The sequence below is a fragment of the Scyliorhinus torazame genome, chromosome X (genome assembly GCF_047496885.1).
Source record: "Scyliorhinus torazame isolate Kashiwa2021f chromosome X, sScyTor2.1, whole genome shotgun sequence".
NCBI classification, from domain to species: domain Eukaryota; kingdom Metazoa; phylum Chordata; class Chondrichthyes; order Carcharhiniformes; family Scyliorhinidae; genus Scyliorhinus; species Scyliorhinus torazame.
In genome coordinates, this window is record NC_092738.1 from 24,020,665 (window position 1) to 24,040,381 (window position 19,717).

A 19,717-nucleotide genomic window follows, 5' to 3' on the forward strand; every position below is an offset into this window, starting at 1 on the left:
GCTGGGGTTTGACAGGGTGGATACTGAGAGATTGTTTCCCCCTGGCTGGGGTTTGACAGGGTGGATACTGAGAGATTGTTTCCCCATGGCTGGGGTTTGACAGGGTGGATACGGAGAGATTGTTTCCCCCTGGCTGGGGAACTACAACACTGGGTCAGGAAATGATCATTTAGGACTGAGAAGAGTAGACATTTCTTCTGTGTTGTGAATCTTTGGAATTCTCAACCCCAGAGGGTTGTGGGTGCTTCATTGTTGGATAGACAGATTTTGGGGCTCTCTGAATCTAGGGATATGGGGAGTAGGTGGGAAAGTGGAGTTGAAGGCAGAAATGTGCATTATGGTGGAGTAGACATTATGGGCTGAATCGTGGCAGTCTCTTTCTTTTTTAGTTCACCGTCTCAACCCGAAACGCAGAATGTCTCTCTCTAACCAACTACAAGCAACAATTTTGCCGGCGTGACTTTCCCCTTCTGATTTCCCACCTACCATGGGAGATCCCACAGCCTGTGCCTGGCTCCGATCAGATTCAAACCTGCCTCTACATCTATACTGTCATTGTGCAGCTTGAAAACATACAAATGGAACAAGTTTTGTTAGCAGGGATGTGCTGCTTTTTCTTCTGCATTAACTTTGGGCCTGGGCCAGGCTTAAATATTTATCGCATTATGAACTAGTAAAATATCATTTCTTTTTAGAGCAACCAATTGATGCTTGCTTCGGTGCTGTTGTAGCTCACTGAAAACTGCAGCTTTCCATACAAAAAGGTGATTGTAGGCAATTAAAGGAACTCACTCCCAAGTGAAAGGATTTTAGGATATTTTGTAATAGGAACAAGTGTAGGCCAGTCAGCCCTTTTAGCCTGTTCTGCCATTCAATCAGAACATCACTAATCTGCAGCTCAACTCCATTTTATCTACTGTTCCTCCACCCTTTTCACATATGCTGTTTTGTTTTTGTGATTTAGTATGCAGAGAACATTTTTACAAGGCAATATTTAGCATTCAGACAGTACTGGGATTTGATTTGGCATTTACGAATAAGGGAATGAGACTGAAGATAATTCAGATCAAAAGATAGAAACTGCCACTTGTGGATTTGTATGCGAAATATCCCAACAGCTCAAATAAAAGATTTACATTCTATAGAAAACTGTAACAAGTCCAAACTAAATGATGTTGAGGTTTGAGAATGTGTCCTTCCGCTTGTTTGCTTTATTGAAGTAGTGAGGCGTCTGTGGTGCGGGCAGAAATGGTGGTGCCATCCCAGTGTTTCTGCTAAGATTTTAAATTGCAATTGAGTTTGGAGATCAGCCAAGCTGGGTGGCACAGTGGTTAGTACTGTTGTTTCAAAGGGCCATGGACTCTGGTTTGATTCCTGCTTGGGTCTGTGTGGTGTCTGCACGTGTCTGTGTGGTTTCCTCCGGGTGCTCCGGTTTCCTCCCACAAGTCCTGAAAGACGTGCTGTTAGGTGAATTGGACATTCTGAATTCTCCCTCTGTGACCCGTACAGGCGCCGGAATGTGGCGACGAGGGGATTCTCACAGTAACTTCATTGCAGCGTTAATGTAAGCCTACTTGTGACAATAATAAAGGTTATTATTTATTCAGCAGTGCAAGAATGTGGAGTTGTAGCTGTACGTTCTTCAGATATACTTCTCCAACCCACAAGTGCAGCATGATTGAAAAGTGACTCGCGCACTGTTTTCTAAAAGTGGTGGGAGGTGGGTTGGGGTCGGGTGGGGGGGTGGGTAGGTAGGGGCAGTAGAGTTTTATTTTAGGGAAAATGCCTAAAAGAACTCGATCCATTTTCCCCAAAGTGAGCGTTCTTCATGTTCTGACAGTGAATTCTGCCACGCAGTTCCACAATCGGGATGTACTGCCCCTCCTGATCAGCATGTACTGCCCCTAAAGGCGATAGGGGAATGACTTTTGAGACTGAGATGTCTGGTGATACCCAGCTGACTTGATGTCAATGCAGTAACCAGCCACCGACTTTTCTGCACTTGCTCAATTCCACTGTAGCAAATGGGCAATGCTGGTTCTGTGCACATTCTCCTGTCCTACCCCAATGAATAGATGGGTTTGACTTTGTGTGGCTGAATTTCAGCACTTGATTGGTGAAGGGTGGTTGTGCCATTTGTTTGTTGTCTTGCTGCTTTTAACTACTTTTCCTTTTCTTCCGCCACAGATCTGTGCACTATTGTTCACTGCTCTGTATATCCTCTCCTACCTGGTGATTGCTCGGTTTAAGAAGAATGCAGACTTTGCAGCAGGTAAAAGATATTTTCTTAATTTAAGATAAACTCTGAAATAATTTATTCTGACTTGGGTCTAAAACTATCAAAGACCAAGCGTTTGGGTGGCATGAATAATTGATTCATTAAGACTGAGGATGCTTCCAATGGTGGTGCCACCAGTCAGTCGTCGATACTGTTTCTGTAGTGTGCTGTTGTAGATAAATGCAGCATGAGCCATTCAGTACACCTTGAATCTTAACCATTTGCAATGTATACTGTAACTTGCTTTCCAAAGCTTAGTAGTCAATGTGATGCTTGCAGGTGGAAACATCTTGATGGTCGATGGCTGTCACCAGGGAGATGAGGTATCCTAAGCTTGTAATATTCTTTCCCCACACCGACACTTGCATGTGTGTGCGCACAAATGTGCACGCCCCTACCTGTGGTGCATGCTTCATTTTGTCTGGTTACAGTTTTGATATTGGGTTTAAAGTAGGTTGCCTGTAGTAACCTGTATATTTTTCATGTAACTATGCTGCTGTGAACCTCTCGAGAAATGTTCCTGTCAGGTTGTGATTATAAATGGCAAGTTGTTGTAATAGGTGTGTCGGATCAGCCTAAGAATCCTGATGGGTGACGGATCAGCCTAAGAATCCTGATGGGTGACTATGTTTACATATGCAGGTTGCACAGTCATAGAGTTTTACAGCCCCGAAAGAGGCCCTTCCGCCCATCGTGTTTGTGCCAGCTATCGGGCACCTTTCTAATCCCATTTTCCAGCAATTGGTCCGTAGCCTTCTATGCAATGGTGTTTCAAGTGCTCATCTATGCTTCTTAAATATTGTGAAGTTTCCTGCCTTGACCACCCTTTCGGGCAGTGAGTTCCAGATTCTCAGTGGAAAGTTTTTTTCCCCCTCAAATCCCCCGCTCCTTGCCTTCAAATCTATTCCCCGGGCAGCATGGTGACGCAGTGGTTAGCACTGCGGCCTCACGTGCCGAGGTTCCAGGTTTGATCCCGGCCCCGAGTCACTGTGTCGAGTTTGCACATTCTCCCTTTGTTTGCTTGGGTTTCGCCCCCACAACCCAAAGATGTGCAGGCTAGGCGGATTGGCCACGCTAAATTGCCCCTTAATTGGAAAAAATAAGTTCTAAATTTAAAAAAAAAAAAAAAAAAAAATCTATTCCCCCTTCAAATAATCCTATGGTTTTGAAATTCATACTTTATTCTAGTCCAGTAAACTGCCAATCTAGTGGGTGAGATGAAAGGTGGCCGTTTGGAATTTAGAAGGATGAGGGGGGATCTTATAGAAACATATAAGATTATGAAGGGAATAGATAGGATAGATGCGGGCAAGTTGTTTCCACTGGTGGGTGAAAGCAGAACTAGGGGGCATAGCCTCAAAATAAGGGGAAGTAGATTTAGGACGGAGTGTAGGAGGAACTTCTTCACCCAAAGGGTTGTGAATCTATGGAGTTCCTTGCCCAAGTGAAGCAGTAGAGGCTCCTTCATTAAATGTTTTTAAGATAAAGATGGATAGTTTTTTGAAGAATAAAGGGATTAAGGGTTATGGTGTTCGGGCCGGAAAGTGGAGCTGAGTCCACAAAAGATCAGCCATGAACTCATTGAATGGTGGAGCAGGCTCGAGGGGCCAGATGGCCGACTCCTGCTCCTAGTTCTTATGTTCTTATGTTCTTTTGTGAACCAACTTGACCGGACTGTGCTGCAATGTTAAAAGGTTGCATGCATTTGAAATGCAGCATCTGTGACTCCTTCCAAGTGTTTTGAATCTCCCTTCCTTACGGCAGGATGACCCCAATACAATCTCTCTGATTTGAGAGCCAAACTCAGTTTGCCAGTGAACAAATCTCAGAAAAATGAGTCCTATCTGGAACACATTAGCTTGTACTGTTTTATAAATTTATACCAATTTTATAAATGATGGCCTGTCATTTGTTATCTGAATTTCTGCAGGTTACTGATGGCGGGCGAGAGGAAATTGTCCAGAATTTCACAGTAGCATGATTTAAAAAAAAACAAAAGGTTTTCACTATAATATGCTCTTGAGAAATGACTAATGCATTTTCAAATAAAATATATATACATTTGCTACTTTTTTCCTCCACCTGCTATATTGAAGGGCCTCACCTGAGTGCCACCCTCGGGCAAACTTGAGCCAGGTAGGCCATTTATAAAAAAAAAAAAATAATAAACTATTTATTGGGTGCAGCCCTGAATTCTAAAAATTACAAGGCTTCCTTACATCAACAAAACGTTGAGTGGCATAGCAACGCAATGTGTGTCAATGGACAAAATGCCTTGCTCACAATTGATATGTGATTGTCTTTGTCACACTCCTCAATGCTGTTTTCGTTCTTAAAGTCTGGACAGCTCTCCCAAGACAGAATCCTGCCCTGTGGGTGGGGGATGGTTTGGTTCCGTCAGGTTTGTTTTAAATGTTGAGACTTGTTTCCATTCACATGGCATGTTTCTATTATTGGGTTTATTTAGAAGGCTGTTTTAATTTATTTACCTGCGAGGTTATTCTAGTTCAGCCTGTCAGCTAGGCTTGGCTAAGGTTTCTGTGAAAAACCTGAAAGACAAGTGCGTGTTGAGCACTAATTTCCACACTACTCTCCCAAATCTGTGTTTTCATCACCTGCCCATTGGAAGAGTCCCATTGAAGAAATGCTTGCATTGAACAATTTCCTACAGTAACAAATTTGTAAGCAGGTTGTCTTGACTACCGAAGGTGCTGCAGCCTGGGTACTGTTGGTCCCGCTGAATACCAGTATAACATTTTCCTTCGTCCTGCATTTAGCATAATTGGGAATTGAACATAACACCTTGTTGATCTGTACATCTTCTCACCACATCCAGGTGCTTAATTTATCAAATTGTTATTGACAGAATCATGGTCCACTGACAGAATTATGTCCCCTAGAGGCATGAGTTCAGTTAGTGTCCCTCCGTACTGCCTGCCTTGCTGACTTGAGGTAAACTAATTCCACACAGACATGGGATCAAGCAGAGTTTTTGATTCTGCCTGGAGCTACAAACCTGCAGTGAAGGAATTGTTTTTTTTTTGGCGGGGGGGGGGGGGGGGCGGCGGGGCGGGGCGGGGGGGGGGGGGGGGGGGGGGGGGGGGGAGGGGGAGGAGGGGAGGGGAGGTGCAGGCTGCAGCTTCCAATTTCTGATGGCGTGGAGTTTCAGGACATATAATGTAGACAATTAATTGTTGCACAGAATACGGCCAACAGCTGCAGAGGCTATTTTTATTCACTTTCTTTTCATGTTATTTCAGCTATTCATACAGTACCCAATAGTGCCAAGACTGTCTCTCTTATGTAACAGGACCTTGTACTGTTGGACTGACGTGTGTGGCCTAAAATTTCCTTGGTGTCTTGTTGACATTCTGGACATGTTGTTCCTCAATTAATGAGTGGTAACGGCACATTTTTGTAGTTCCGGATATTGTGCAATGCTGTCCAGTTTGAGTTTTGGGTGACTGTAAATGGACCCTGTAGGTTGTGGGGTTTTTTTTGTGTGGGGTGGGGTTGCATTCTTGTCTTCAGCTGCAAATTCCTTAGTGGCTTCACTCTGCTTTTTCAAACCTTCCAGTCCTCTGAATCTGGCTACCTGTGCACGTTTTGTCCATTCTGTTTGGTGGTCGAGCTTACAGCTGCCTTGGCCTGACTTGGAACTCTTTTCAAACCCCATGTCTTTCCCTCTGCCTTTTTAGAACCTTGTCTTCAAAGCTTTCAGAATGTTCTCTGCTTGCTCCCTTCCTCCTCTCTTGTGCTGTGGGATTTTATGTTAAAGGTGTTAGAATAATTACTCACTGTGTTACCTTTGCTTGGTATAAATCTGCCTTTTGTCCCTTGTCAGTCCTTTGAGCTTGTCTATGCTCCTTCACTTTGCTTTCTCCCTTATCGCACAATGCGAGAAGAGATTATTACCTTCCTTTTGAACCCCTTCCAATCCAACAGTAAGTTGAAAATGAAATTATATTCACAATTACTACTTCTATAAAACCCCTCTGCCTTCTCCAAGGAAAAGAGCCCAGCTGTTCCAGCTTCTTATCCCTGGAATCATTCTTGTAAACCTCTTGTGCACACTCTCTCCAATGCTTTCATGTCCTTCCTAAAATGGGACGCTCAGCACTGTATGCATGACTCCAGCTGAGGTATAACTAATATCTTATACAAGTTTAACATAACCTCTGTGCTCTTGTACTCTGTGCCCCATTAATAAAGCTCAAGGGTACTGTATGCCTGAACAGAGAAGACAGGGGCAAACCACTTGTGAAAGGAGCAAGAGGGCACAGATTGGCAATAGAAGCAAAAGTGATGAGGGGGAAAATAATTGAGTGTAGTGGAGGCAGGTTCAAGTGAGGCCTTCGAGAGGGAATTAAATGATCAATGTTCAGGGAGAAGGGAGGAGAATGGCTCGCTGAAATGCTCATCAGGGAGCCGGTGGGCCGAATGTCTTCATTCTGCACTAACAATTCTGCATAATTTTGCTATTTTTCCCGTCTACTCGATTTATATCCCCATCTCCCAGCTTTTAAATTTTAATACTTCGGTTACATGGTAGCATTGTGTATAGCACAATTGCCTCACAGCTCCAGGGTCCCAGGTTCGATTCCCAGCTTGGGTCACTGTCTGTGCGGAGTCTGCACGTTCTCCCCGTGTCTGCGTGGGTTTCCTCCGGGTGGTCCGGTTTCCTCCCACAGTTCAAAGATGTGCAGGTTAGGTGGATTGGCCATGCTAAATTGCCCCTTAGTGTCCAAAATTGCCCTTAGCGCTGGGTGGGTTACTGGGTTATGGGGATAGGGTGGAGGTGTGGACCTTGGGCAGGGTGCTCTTTCCAAGGGCCGGTGCAGACTCGATGGGCTGAATGGCCTCCTTCTGCACTGTAAATTCGATGAAAAATATACATGTGCCATTATTCTGTCAGACCTGTGAAATCTAATACTGTCCACAAATTAGTCTTGATTTTTAGATCTGGCCTCAAAGCTGCTGCTTGCTTTCTTGGAGTATGTTGTGGTCCAGATGGATGAGAAATGTTAACAGGAGAGATTAGCAAGTGGAACAGAATCCAGCAGTGTAGGTCAAAGAAAGGCATGCTGGGCCCAACTGCAGCCTCCCACCTTGGTGCTATGGTCTGTTTGACAATCCTTAAGCCAATCCAACTTTTCTCTTGCCACCCTCAATAACAGACTTGTTGTTCTTGCATCGGCAACATCTCTGAGTGTAACGAAAGAGGAATTGTTATTTTCAAAACACTGTTCGTTAAAGTCACTTGAGAGAAGAGAGCTGCTGAGTGCCTTCCTGAAAGGTGACGCCTTTGAACTACATTTCGTGTCATATAGTAGAACAAAAATGGGATAGGTCAAGAATGGGGTGGGGGATTAAATTGGTGAGGTACGGCAAAGTTAGATTAGTGGGTGTAAGTCATGGATTTGCCTCGTAACAGCAGTAGCCTGAATTTGAAAAACAATTTCACACAATACAAAACATTTTTTTTTGGTTTTGCAAACTAACTATTAGAATTCCCCCCCCCTTGCTGGAAACAAAGCTATTCTTAAGGACAAGCAACAAACCTATCCTTTTAAGGCCAGCACGGTAGCATTGTGGATAGCACAATTGCTTCACAGCTCCAGGGTCCCAGGTTCGATTCCGGCTTGGGTCACTGTCTGTGCGGAGTCTGCACATCCTCCCCGTGTGTGCGTGGGTTTCCTCCGGGTGCTCCGGTTTCCTCCCACAGTCCAAAGATGTGCAGGTTAGGTGGATTGGCCATGATAAACAGCCCTTAGTGTCCAAAATTGCCCTTAGTGTTGGGTGGGGTTGCTGGGTTATGGGGATAGGGGGAGGTGTGGGCTTGGGTAGGCTGCTCTTTCCAAGAGCCGGTGCAGATTCGATGGGCCGAATGGCCTCCTTCTGCACTGTAAATTCTATGATCTATTCAAGACAGCTATAAATGGCCTCCATTTGAGTAAAACCCTTCTTCCGACTCCGAGAGCATATTTGAATTTTTTCCTAGTTGCTGAATGCTACGTTTCCTAGCCACCATCCTGAGACCTTGGGTGGCACCACCGATCTCCACCCAAGCAGGACTCGGCCTGAATTTAAGGAGACGTAATATGATGCGATATGCCCAGCAACGGGCCAGTTTACAAAAGTGATGGGATGCATCTTTCCCAGTAACGCGAATAGTATGTTTGACCAGATTTGAATCCCATATTCAAAACTGCTTACTTAGGTGGTTGGGAGATCAAATGAGGTATACGCGCATGTTAATGTCTAGAGTCAAGGAAATTGAGAGGGGCAGGCAGCCAACTACACAGAAGGCAGCATCAAAAAAGTGGAACAAAGGTATAATTGTCAGGAGCCTCCGAAGCAAAGCTGGCCAGTTGACAGCTAGCAGCCTCCGAAGCAGACAAGCTAGTTTCCAGCTAGCAGCCTGGAGGCCAAGTTCTACATCTAACAAAAGTCTTCGTGCCAAGGCAGTGCAGAAACCTTCGTAAAGGAGTTCCAATATCTTTGCTGGACCAGGACAGACGTTTCCCAGACTTGATTATCACCCCTGTATTGTGTGGTAAAGATAAGCTGGTCCTAACTTGTAGATTTATTTAATGTCCATGTTGTTTGGGGAACAGGGGAAGTCTTAGTGAGTTCAGGGATCATAGATATATTTTGGAACAAGGGGTACATTCTACATAAACTGTTGTGTTTAGGAATTCAGATCTTAATTGTCTTTGTGTAATATAATCCTGTTAGTGTGTATTTGTCTTTTCTTTTTAATTTAATAAATAGTCTTCAAAAAATTGTTACACGATGGCTGGGTGGGCTGTTTATTCTCACTGGGGTTTCACATCCCACCATTCCAAAAACAAGACTGTACACCTCCACAAATTCCAAGTTGGAATGTCCTCTCGCAGATAACCTCAGCGTGCTTCGTGACTCACTCCCTCTTTACCAGATAATAGACACATGGAAGAAAGTCCTCTAGATTGGTTTGGGATCAGATGTCACTTTCAAACAAAAATGAATTGCTATCTGCTGAGAACATTGAAGGCTGTAGAGATGGGAATAAGTACTGCTTGTTTGATTTTGGGGACGGAATTTGATGTTCACTGGAGTAGGGGAATCTTTTAAAATATAAAATATATATTTTAATTCAAATTTTTACATATTTTCAACAAAACCCCCCCCCCCCCTTACAGAAAAAAGAAAAATAAAGAACACATAAATAAACATCTTACAACTACATCACGAATTCCCCCCATTAAGCAATAATAAACACAGTAGTAAACATAGAGTACACCCCCCCCCCCCCCCCCCCCCCCCCCCCGGGTTGCTGCTGCTGACCACCTCCTAACGCCCCGCTAGAAAGTCTAGGAACGGTTGCCACCGTTTGAAGAACCCTTGCACAGACCCTCTCAAGGCAAGTTTTACCCCCTCCAATTTAATGAACCCTGCCATGTCGCTGATCCAGGCTTCCACGCTCGGGGGCCTCTCATCTTTCCACTGTAGCAGAATCCTCCGCCGGGCTACCAGGGACACAAAGGCCAGAATACCGGCCTCTTTTGCCTCCTGCACTCCCGGCTCGTCTGATACCCCAAATAGTGCTGACCTCCAGCTCTGCTTAACCCGGGTGTTCACCACCTTAGACACCATCTTCGCAATACCCCCCCAGAACCCATCCAGCGCCGGGCACGCCCAGAACATATGGGTGTGATTTGCTGGGCTCCCCGAGCACCTCCCACGCCTGTCTTCCACCCCAAAGAACCAGCTCCGCCTCGCCCCTGTCATATGCACTCTGTGAAGAACCTTAAATTGTATCCGGCTAAGCCTGGCGCAAGAGGGGGAAGAATTAACCCTACCCAGGGCGTCCGCCCACGTACCCTCGTCTGTCCCCTCCCCAAGCTCCTCCTCCCATTTACCCTTTAGCTCCTCCACCAAGGTCTCCTCCTCCTCCTGCATCTCCTGGTAGATCGCCGAGACCCTGCCCCCTCCAACCCACACCCCCGAGAGCACCCTATCCTGGATCCTGAGTGCTGGAAGGAGCGGGAACTCCCTCACCTGCCGTCTTACAAACGCCCTTACCTGCATGTACCTGAAGGCATTTCCGGGGGGGGAAGCCCTAACATTTCCTCCAGCGCCCCAAGGCTCGCAAACGTCCCATCTAAAAACCGGTCCCCCATCTTTCTAATTCCTGCCCTGTGCCAGCTCAGGAACCCTCCATCCATTCTCCCCTGGACGAACCGATGGTTCTCCCGGATCGGGGACCAAACCGAAGCCTCTACCTCACCCCTGTAGCGCCTCCACTGCCCCCAAATTTTCAAAGTCGCTGCCACCACCGGACTCGTGGTGTACCTTGTCGGCGGGAGCGGCAGCGGTGCTGTCACCAGTGCTCCCAGACTTGTGCCCACACAGGACGTCATCTCCAGCCTCTTCCATGCTGCCCTCTCCCCCTCCATTACCCGCTTGCGTATCATCGCCACATTGGCAGCCCAGTAATACCCACACAGATTAGGCAACGCTAACCCTCCTCTGTCCCTACTCTGCTCCAGAAACACTCTTCTCACCCTCGGGGTCTTTTTCGCCCACACGAATCCCATGATGCTCCTGCTGACCTGCTTTAAAAAAGGCCTTGGGGATCAGGATGGGGAGGCACTGGAATATAAAAAGGAACCTCGGGAGCACTGTCATTTTCACCGACTGCACCCTACCTGCCAGGGAGAGTGGCAGCATATCCCACCTTTTAAACTCCTGCTCCACCACTCGCGTCAAGTTGAGCTTGTGTAGGGCCCCCCAGCTCCTGGCCACCTGGATCCCTAGGTACCGAAAACTCCTTTCCGCCCTCTTCAGTGGAAGCTCGTCTATCCCTCTTCCCTGGTCCCCTGGGTGTACCACGAAGAGCTCACTCTTCCCCATGTTGAGCTTATACCCGGAAAAGTCCCCAAACTCCCTGAGCATCCGCATCACCACCGGCATCCCCCCCCACTGGGTCCGCCACATACAGTAACAGGTCATTGGCATACAACGAAATCCGGTGTTCCTCTTCTTCTCCCCCCCCCCCCCCCCCCCCCCCCCCCCCCCCCCCGACCAGCCCCCTCCAGTTCCTGGACTCACTTAAAGCCATAGCCAAAGGCTCAATTGCCAATGCAAATAGCAAGGGGGATAGGGGGCACCCCTGCCTCGTCCCCCGGTACAGCCGAAAGTATTCCGACCTCCTCCGATTCGTGGCCACACTTTCCACCGGGGCTTCGTAAAGTAGCCTAACCCAACTAATGAACCCCTCCCCGAACCCAAACCTCCTCAACACTTCCCAAAGGTACCCCCACTCCACCCTATCGAAGGCCTTCTCTGCGTCCATCGCCGCCACTATCTCCGCTTCCCCCTCCACTGCAGGCATCATGATTATGTTAAGGAGCCTCCGCACATTGGTATTCAGCTGCCTTCCCTTCACAAAACCCGTCTGGTCCTCGTGAATCACCCCCGGGAAACAGTCCTCAATTCTGGTAGCCAACACCTTCGCTAACAGCTTTGTGTCCACGTTGAGGAGAGAGATTGGCCTATACGACCCACACTGCAATGGGTCCTTGTCCCGCTTCAAGATCAGCGCCCTGGACATCGTCGGGGGCAGGCATTGAAAGTCCTCACCTAATAAGAGGGCCCAGCAGGTCCATGTACTTCCGGTAAAATTCCACCGGGAACCCATCTGGCCCCGGTGCCTTCCCCGCCTGCATACTCCCCAGCCCCTTAGTCAACCCCTCCTCTCGGGAACCTCCGATGATCCAAAAATCGACGCATCCCCCCCTCCTCCGTCGGGGGCTCAGACCTATGCAGCCCCTCCTAAAAGTCTCTAAATACCCCATTTATTCCCACCGCACTCCGCACCGTGTTCCCCCTTTATCCCTAACTCCCCCAATCTCCCTTGCTGCCTCCCGCTTCCGAAGCTGGTGTGCCAGCATCCGGCTAGCCTTCTCCCCGTACTCATACCTCGCCCCCTGCGCTTTCCTCCACTGCACCTCTGCCTTCTTGGTGGTCAACAGGTCGAACTCGGCCTGGAGGCTTCGTCGCTCCTTGAGTAGCCCCTCCTCAGGGACCACTGCATACCTCCTATCCACCCTTAAAATCTCCCCCACCAATCTCTCCCCCTCTCTCCTCTCCTTCTTGTGGGCCCTAGTGGAGATTAGCTCTCCCTTAATCACCGCCTTCAGCACCTCCCAGACCACCCCCACCTGCACCTCCCCATTATCATTAGCCTCTAGATAGCTTTCAATGCACCCCCGGATCCACCCGCTCATACCTCCTCCACCAGCAAGCCCACATCCAGGCGCCACAGCGGGCGCTGGCCCCTCTCCTCCTCTAGCTCCAGCTCTACCCAATGCGGGGCATGGTCTGAGATGGCTATGGCCAAATACTCCATGTCCTCCACCCTCTGGATTAGTGCCCTGCTCATAACAAAAGTCTATCCGGGAGAAGGCTTTATTTGTCCCTCGCTCTCTCTCTCGCGCTCGCGCTCTCTCTCTCTCGCGCTCGCGCTCTCTCTCTCTCGCGCTCGCGCTCTCTCTCTCTCGCGCTCTCGCGCTCTCTCGCGTGCTCTCTCTCTCGCGTGCTCTCTCTCTCGCGTGCTCTCTCTCTCTCGCGCTCTCTCTCGCTCTCGCTCTCGCTCTCGCTCTCGCTCTCGCTCTCGCTCTCTCTCTCTCTCTCTCTCTCTCGCGCTCTCTCTCTCGCGCTCTCTCTCTCGCGCTCTCTCTCTCGCGCTCTCTCTCTCTCGCGCTCTCTCTCTCTCGCGCTCTCTCTCTCTCGCGCTCTCTCTCTCTCGCGCTCTCGCTCGCGCGCTCTCGCTCTCTCTCTCGCTCGCGCGCTCTCTCTCTCGCGCGCGCTCTCGCTCTCTCTCTCTCGCGCGCGCTCTCGCTCTCTCTCTCTCGCGCGCGCTCTCGCTCTCTCTCTCTCGCGCGCTCTCGCTCTCTCTCTCTCGCGCGCTCTCGCTCTCTCTCTCTCTCGCGCGCTCTCGCTCTCTCTCTCTCGCGCGCGCTCTCGCTCTCTCTCTCTCGCGCGCGCTCTCGCTCTCTCTCTCTCGCGCGCGCTCTCGCTCTCTCTCTCTCGCGCGCGCTCTCGCTCTCTCGCGCGCGCTCTCGCTCTCTCTCTCTCGCGCGCGCTCTCGCTCTCTCTCTCTCGCGCGCGCTCTCGCTCTCTCTCTCTCGCGCGCGCTCTCGCTCTCTCTCTCTCGCGCGCGCTCTCGCTCTCTCTCTCTCGCGCGCGCTCTCGCTCTCTCTCTCTCGCGCGCGCTCTCGCTCTCTCTCTCTCGCGCGCGCTCTCGCTCTCTCTCTCTCGCGCGCGCTCTCGCTCTCTCTCTCTCGCGCGCGCTCTCGCTCTCTCTCTCTCGCGCGCGCTCTCGCTCTCTCTCTCTCGCGCGCGCTCTCGCTCTCTCTCTCGCGCGCTCTCGCTCTCTCTCTCTCGCGCGCTCTCGCTCTCTCTCTCTCGCGCGCTCTCGCTCTCTCTCTCTCGCGCGCTCTCGCTCTCTCTCTCTCGCGCGCTCTCGCTCTCTCTCTCTCGCGCGCTCTCGCTCTCTCTCTCTCGCGCGCTCTCGCTCTCTCTCTCTCGCGCGCTCTCGCTCTCTCTCTCTCGCGCGCTCTCGCTCTCTCTCTCGCGCGCGCTCTCGCTCTCTCTCTCGCGCGCGCTCTCGCTCTCTCTCTCGCGCGCGCTCTCGCTCTCTCTCTCGCGCGCGCTCTCGCTCTCTCTCTCGCGCGCGCTCTCGCTCTCCGCGCGCTCTCTCTCTCCGCGCGCTCTCTCTCTCCTCGCGCTCTCTCTCTCTCGCGCTCTCTCTCTCTCTCTCGCGCGCTCTCTCTCTCTCTCTCTCGCGCGCTGCGCGCGCGCTCTCTCTCTCTCTCTCTCTCTCTCTCTCTCTCTCGCGCGCTCTCTCGCGCTCTCTCTCGCGCGCTCTCTCTCGCGCTCTCTCTCGCGCTCTCTCTCGCGCTCTCTCTCGCGCTGTCTCTCGCGCTCTCTCTCGCGCTCTCTCTCGCGCTCTCTCTCGCGCTCTCGCACTCTCTCTCGCGCTCTCTCTCTCGCGCTCTCTCTCTCGCGCTCTCTCTCTCGCGCTCTCTCTCTCGCACGCTCGCTCTCGCTCGCTCTCTCTCTCTCTCTCTCTCTCTCTCTCTCTCGCGCGCGCTCGCTCTCTCTCTCTCTCTCGCGCGCTCGCTCTCTCTCTCTCTCTCTCTCGCGCGCTCGCTCTCTCTCTCTCTCTCTCTCTCTCTCTCTCGCGCGCTCGCTCTCTCTCTCGCGCGCTCGCTCTATACATTCACGAATACCACCCGCACTCCCTGCAGCTTACCACTCACCATCACATACCTACCTCCATTGTCTGCCACGATGTTCAGCACCTCAAACAACACCTGCGTCCCCACCAAAATCGCCATCCCTCGATTCTTTGCGTCCAACCCAGAGTGGAAAACCTGCCCTACCCACCCCTTTCTCAGCCTAACCTGATCTGCCACCCTCAAATGCATCTCCTGGAGCATAACCACATCTGCCTTCAGTCCCTTCAGGTGCGTGAACACACTTGACCGGCCTGTTCAGGCCTCTCACATTTCCAAGTTCTCAGTCGGATCAGGAGCTTCCCGCCACTGAGCCATCCCCGTTTCTAGGCCAGCCGCATCCCCCGACTCTCTCCCCGAGCTCCAGCTCCCCTTTGGTCAATGCAGCAGCAACCCAGTCCCCCCCCTTGATCGTGTCAAATGGCTGTTTCTTGCTTCAATCTTTTGTGACCGGAGCACTCTGGAAGTTAAACCAAAGCCATAATTAATTCACTTTGTGAAGAATGGAAAAGTGGTATGTTTTTTTTTAAAAAAACAAAACAAAAATTCATCCACAGTTATAATTCCTAATTTAAAGATTTAAAACTGAGTCAACTGACAGCTGAAATCTGGGACTGGAGCTTTGATTGAGAGCTGTGGTTGTCACTAGTGTGCACACTCGTTTAATCCAAGAAAGCCATTGTAGTGAGTAAAGCTTGTCACTAGTGTGCACACTTTCCTAGTTTAATCCAAGAAAGTCATTGTGGTGAGAGTAAAGCATTAATTCTAACATGCTTGTAATGTGAAATTATCTATCTTCTGCAGACAATAATGAAGATGCAACAGTCAATCGCATCACGTAAGTAACTTTTTAAAAATCAAACCCAATTCCCCACTTTAATCTTTCATTGAGTGTAACCCTATTGGTCTGGTTTGGCCTGGATGAGGACCACATCCTCAAGCCACAAACCTAGAATGACTGTAATTTAGTCTCTGTCAAACTGATGTCTGAACAGCACTAGTTAATGAAAGTTCGTATATGTCAATAATACTGGAAAATGAATGCCATCCCAGCTCTGCCCTTTGAACAGCCACATAACAAGTTGATTCAAAGTTCTCTAGCCGCTTTTTGGTTTGAATTTTTAAAAATATTCATATTTGTGCCACTCTACTGCAGCATGGTGATTTTGTTACTGGACTAGTGATCCAGTGAATGAGTTTTTTTTTCTAATCCTTATTGTCACAAGCAGGCTTACATTAACACTGCAATGAAGTTACTGTGAAAATCCCCTAGTCGCCACATTCCGGCGCCTGTTCGGGTCACAGAGGGAGAATTCAGAATGTCTAATTCACCTAACAGCACGTCTTTCGGGACTTGTGGGAGGAAACCGGAGCACCCGGAGGAAACCCACGCAGACACGGGGACAACGTGCAGACTCCGCACAGACAGAGACCCAAGCCGAGAATCGAACCTGGGACCCTGGCGCTGTGAAGCAAGAGTGCTAACCACTGTGTTACTGTGCTGTTTAGACCCCCCCCCCCCCCCCCCCCCCCCGGTGGTAATTTAAAAATGAATTTTTTTTTTTCTGGAAATAAAGATGGTATCAATAAAAGTGGACATGAAGCTGTTGGATTTTTAAAAAAAAACCTGGTTTGCAAATGTCCTTTTTTGCGAGGGGAGGGGAGGGGGAGGTGGGTGTAGGCAGTAATTTGCACTAATAAAGCATCTTTCACATTTGCTGAACTTTCCAGAAGTGCCTCCTAGCCAATGCAGTTCACTTGCAGTTTAGTGACTTGTTTTGTAAACATTTTAGATGTGAATGTCAGAGTGTTCTTGTACCTTGAATTTACTGGATAATGGGTTATCACATTGTCTCTGCTGCCAATGTGTTCAGAAAATTATCTGCATTGTTTGAACTGCTGAGGAGTCTCTTTTCTTTTTGAAAACAAAAATAAATAAATATAGTCAACAGGCACTATTTACTGGAATATAAAACTGTTTCCCCCGCCCACCTTGCAGGAAAGATGACCTCTATGCTTTATGGAAAGCTGCTGGTTCAAACGTATATGACCAGCTCCAGCAATCTGTCTCCCACAGCATGTGGCCTGTAGTTTTTACCTCCCCACTATTCTTAGAATTCCCCCTATACCAAAAAGGGCCGATTTATTCTAAATGGTGAGCAGGGATTCTCATTCCCCGACTCCTAGGCAGACTTTGGCGGGTGCTATTCGGGTCAAACTAGTGTTTCAAGTTATCCCCCGGTATAACCTGTATCTTCGTAGGAGAATTTTATTTACTTACCACTTAGTAACTTACACACAGGTCCAGCTTGCTAAGTGAAGTAAAGCAAACTTTTTAAAGAAAATAATAACCACTATTTCAGGTTATCAATTTGAACTTAACTTTATTTTCAAGTTAAAAGAGAATAACTACTTTTACAGAAAGGTAGAAAGATCTTTTCTTGTTCGGACCAGTTGCAGACCTTCAAGTCTCTCTTGACAATCAGTTTTCTTTAACTTTTGGTCTTCTGCTGACTTCTCTGGGCTGCTCGGTCTGTCGATGTTGCTTGTCCCATCACCGAGGAAGATTCTGATTATCTGCTCATTATCCCCAGTTTTTATAGCCATTTGGGGCCCCTTAACCTCTGCACCTGGCACCCTTCAGACTGTCTGTTTAGAAGCGTGGCGCTGCTTCGACAGCACAGCTTCATCCTCACCAGCTCGCCATCCTTGACTGCACTTTTCTCGCTTTGCTTGACATGTCATAAATCTGTCTGTGCCTTTTGGTTTTATGTCCTTTTTCAATGAGTTTTCTCAGATTCGACTCGGGTCATCTTCAGGTTAAGCTAATGTCATGTTAGTGTTATCCCCCCTGATTCTAACTTTATCTGCTTTGACCATCTTCCAAAGGGTTTTAACTTCAAATGCTATGTACGTTATAATGTAACCTTGTCACCGTCTAGTTTTCTTCATTTGTAAATCCGTTGTTTCACTTTATTATCAGTGTCAGCAACTTTTCACACTTAACAGTTGTTCCTTATCTTCTACTTTAGATTCTGGCTGCTTTTCTTAATTGTTCAATAAAATAATTAATTACTTAAAGATTTGTGAAATACTGTTCCCTTTCATATAAGAGTTTTTAAGTCAATCAAATGTCTTTTCTAACTTGTAAATTAAAATGTTTTCATCCCTGTCTGAAATTGTCTGCTTTTAAAACAGGCTGCTGCTGTTAACCCCTTGTGGGACTTCTCCCTTTCATTTAAAAGCCTCAGGCATTCTCTGTGTTACTTTCATGTTTCAAATGTCATATTCTTCCGAGTTTTCACACCAGGCCTTAACCTGTTGGTAGATTCCGAATGCAGGTGTTTTTGTGGCTCCCGATGCAATAATTTGCATATTTATGAGAGTGCAACTGAACGCAAGAGAATCTGCAGTTCGCGAAAAAGAACTGAACTGTGCCTCGCTACATCTAAACGTCATGCACAGTGGAAGGTGTTTGATCTATTGTGGTGACGTAGATTGACGCAGCAGAACACTTGACTAATAGCAACCCCTTCTTTTTAAAACAAAAATAGGTTATGGATGTGCACATTCACCCTTGCAGTATCTGCTGGTGCAGTCTTCCTACTTCCATTTTCAATTATTAGCAACGAGATCCTACTTTCATTTCCAGAAAATTACTACATGCAGTGGTTGAATGGTTCCCTTATCCATGGTGAGTAAATGGGAGCTCCAATGTTGTTCGGTTCCACATAATGTTTTGAATTGACAAGATGAGTTTTTTATTGCTTTAGCTATGATAGGGCAGCTCATCTCATACAGAGCTGCATTTTTGAAAGATGGCAAACATCAAACTGAGTGTCCTTCATCAGCATATTTGCAAATGGTGATCTCCAGCTTCCTTTCGAATGCAGAGGAAAAGCTGTACTATAACGTGACTGTGGAGTGGTAGTTTTGCTGTACCTAATGGGTAGCGAAAAGCCCCAGCAAATTGACTGTTTGAGAGCTTGTGATGAGACTAACTTGGGGAAAGCGTGACAGCTTTGTAGTGTAGCTTTGGAAACAAAGATCAAGGTCACTGTATCTGTGCACTGCAACTCCCTTGTACAAAAGTAGGACAGTTGATGAAGAGCATTTCTTGAGTTAGCTGAAGCAGTAATTAGGGTCTCCTCTCATGCTGAAGGGGGGTGAGGGGGGGGGGGGGGTGAGGAGATGAACTGGAGTTCCTTGTGCTCATCACTGACCAGAACCTCAACCAAAAATGTGTGAGAATTTGTCAGCTGGTTCTCGCTGTGCAAAACTTGCATGAAGAATGGCCCACTGGGAGCAAAAGGTCTTGCTTGGCTCCCAAGTGTCAGCATCTTCAGGATGGGAGAAAATCAGCAACTGAAAATCTCAGAGGACCACTGGCATTCCTGTGTCTGTCAAATTGTCTGGCCATAGAATTTAAAAACCATTCCACTGCTCCCAAATTGATCCCTCACTTAACTTTTATCGCTACATTTGTCTACCCGATATCAGCCTGAGTTCCATTTGAATCATTAATGCGGCTAAAAGTACAATCCCTTTTTAGACCCGAAAAGGAGCATCTTTGAATTGAGGTTGTTAGCTTTTTAAAATCTCATGGACTGATTTTCTGAATGTCTCTGCACGTGACCGATTCTGCAGGAATGAGCTGATGTTGCCATCTAGTGGTGAAATGGGATAGCCCACGAACAAACTCTATTTCTAGTTTTTTGAAGAAAGCGGCCATGTTTTCATCATGCTTGTTGGATTCGGGGGTTTTGCTGCACCTGTGGAGTTCCACCAAAACCTCCGAGCATAACCTCCGAGCATAACCCATGAGAAATTGAGGCTTTAAAACGTAAGGGCAAGCTTACCAGTATCACCTAAATCTAGACTTTGGCATTTTCTTTTCTCCTCGTTATTGAACGGTCTTTCATTATCGTCACTTCTCATGTGCAGTATAGGAATCAGTCTTCCAGTATCTAAAATGTTGATTATAATTGGGATGTCAATCCTGCAGGATTAATTTGGCGTGCACAGGTATCAAAAGATTAATTTCCGGGACACTGTTGCCGACTACCTGGGAGAACATTAGGAAGTGTGTTTTTCCCCCCTCCATTTCTTTTTGGAATTTCTGTTATAAAAATATTTGGCAATATGGCGGGGG

The 19,717-nt window shown here is 48.0% G+C and overlaps 2 protein-coding genes across 4 annotated transcripts in view; both read left to right on the forward strand.

Annotated features, from left to right (window-relative positions):
• Positions 1–739, forward strand: part of LOC140405313 (C-Jun-amino-terminal kinase-interacting protein 4-like) — a 73,671-nt gene extending 72,932 nt beyond the window's left edge. The window contains exon 6 of the mRNA XM_072493604.1: positions 696–739. Coding sequence (XP_072349705.1) covers positions 696–739 — 44 coding nt within the window. The remainder of the gene's footprint in view (positions 1–695) is intronic.
• lmbr1l (limb development membrane protein 1-like) overlaps positions 1–19,717 on the forward strand; it is a 140,507-nt gene that overhangs the window by 82,762 nt on the left and 38,028 nt on the right. The window contains exons 2-4 of one of the 3 annotated variants that reach the window (XM_072493778.1): positions 2,188–2,272; positions 15,370–15,403; positions 18,120–18,259. In XM_072493778.1, coding sequence (XP_072349879.1) covers positions 2,188–2,272; positions 15,370–15,403; positions 18,120–18,259 — 259 coding nt within the window. Of the gene's footprint in view, positions 1–2,187; positions 2,273–2,581; positions 2,602–15,369; positions 15,404–18,119; positions 18,260–19,717 lie in introns of those variants that run through there. The other 2 variants (XM_072493779.1, XM_072493780.1) reach the window with 2 other exon arrangements.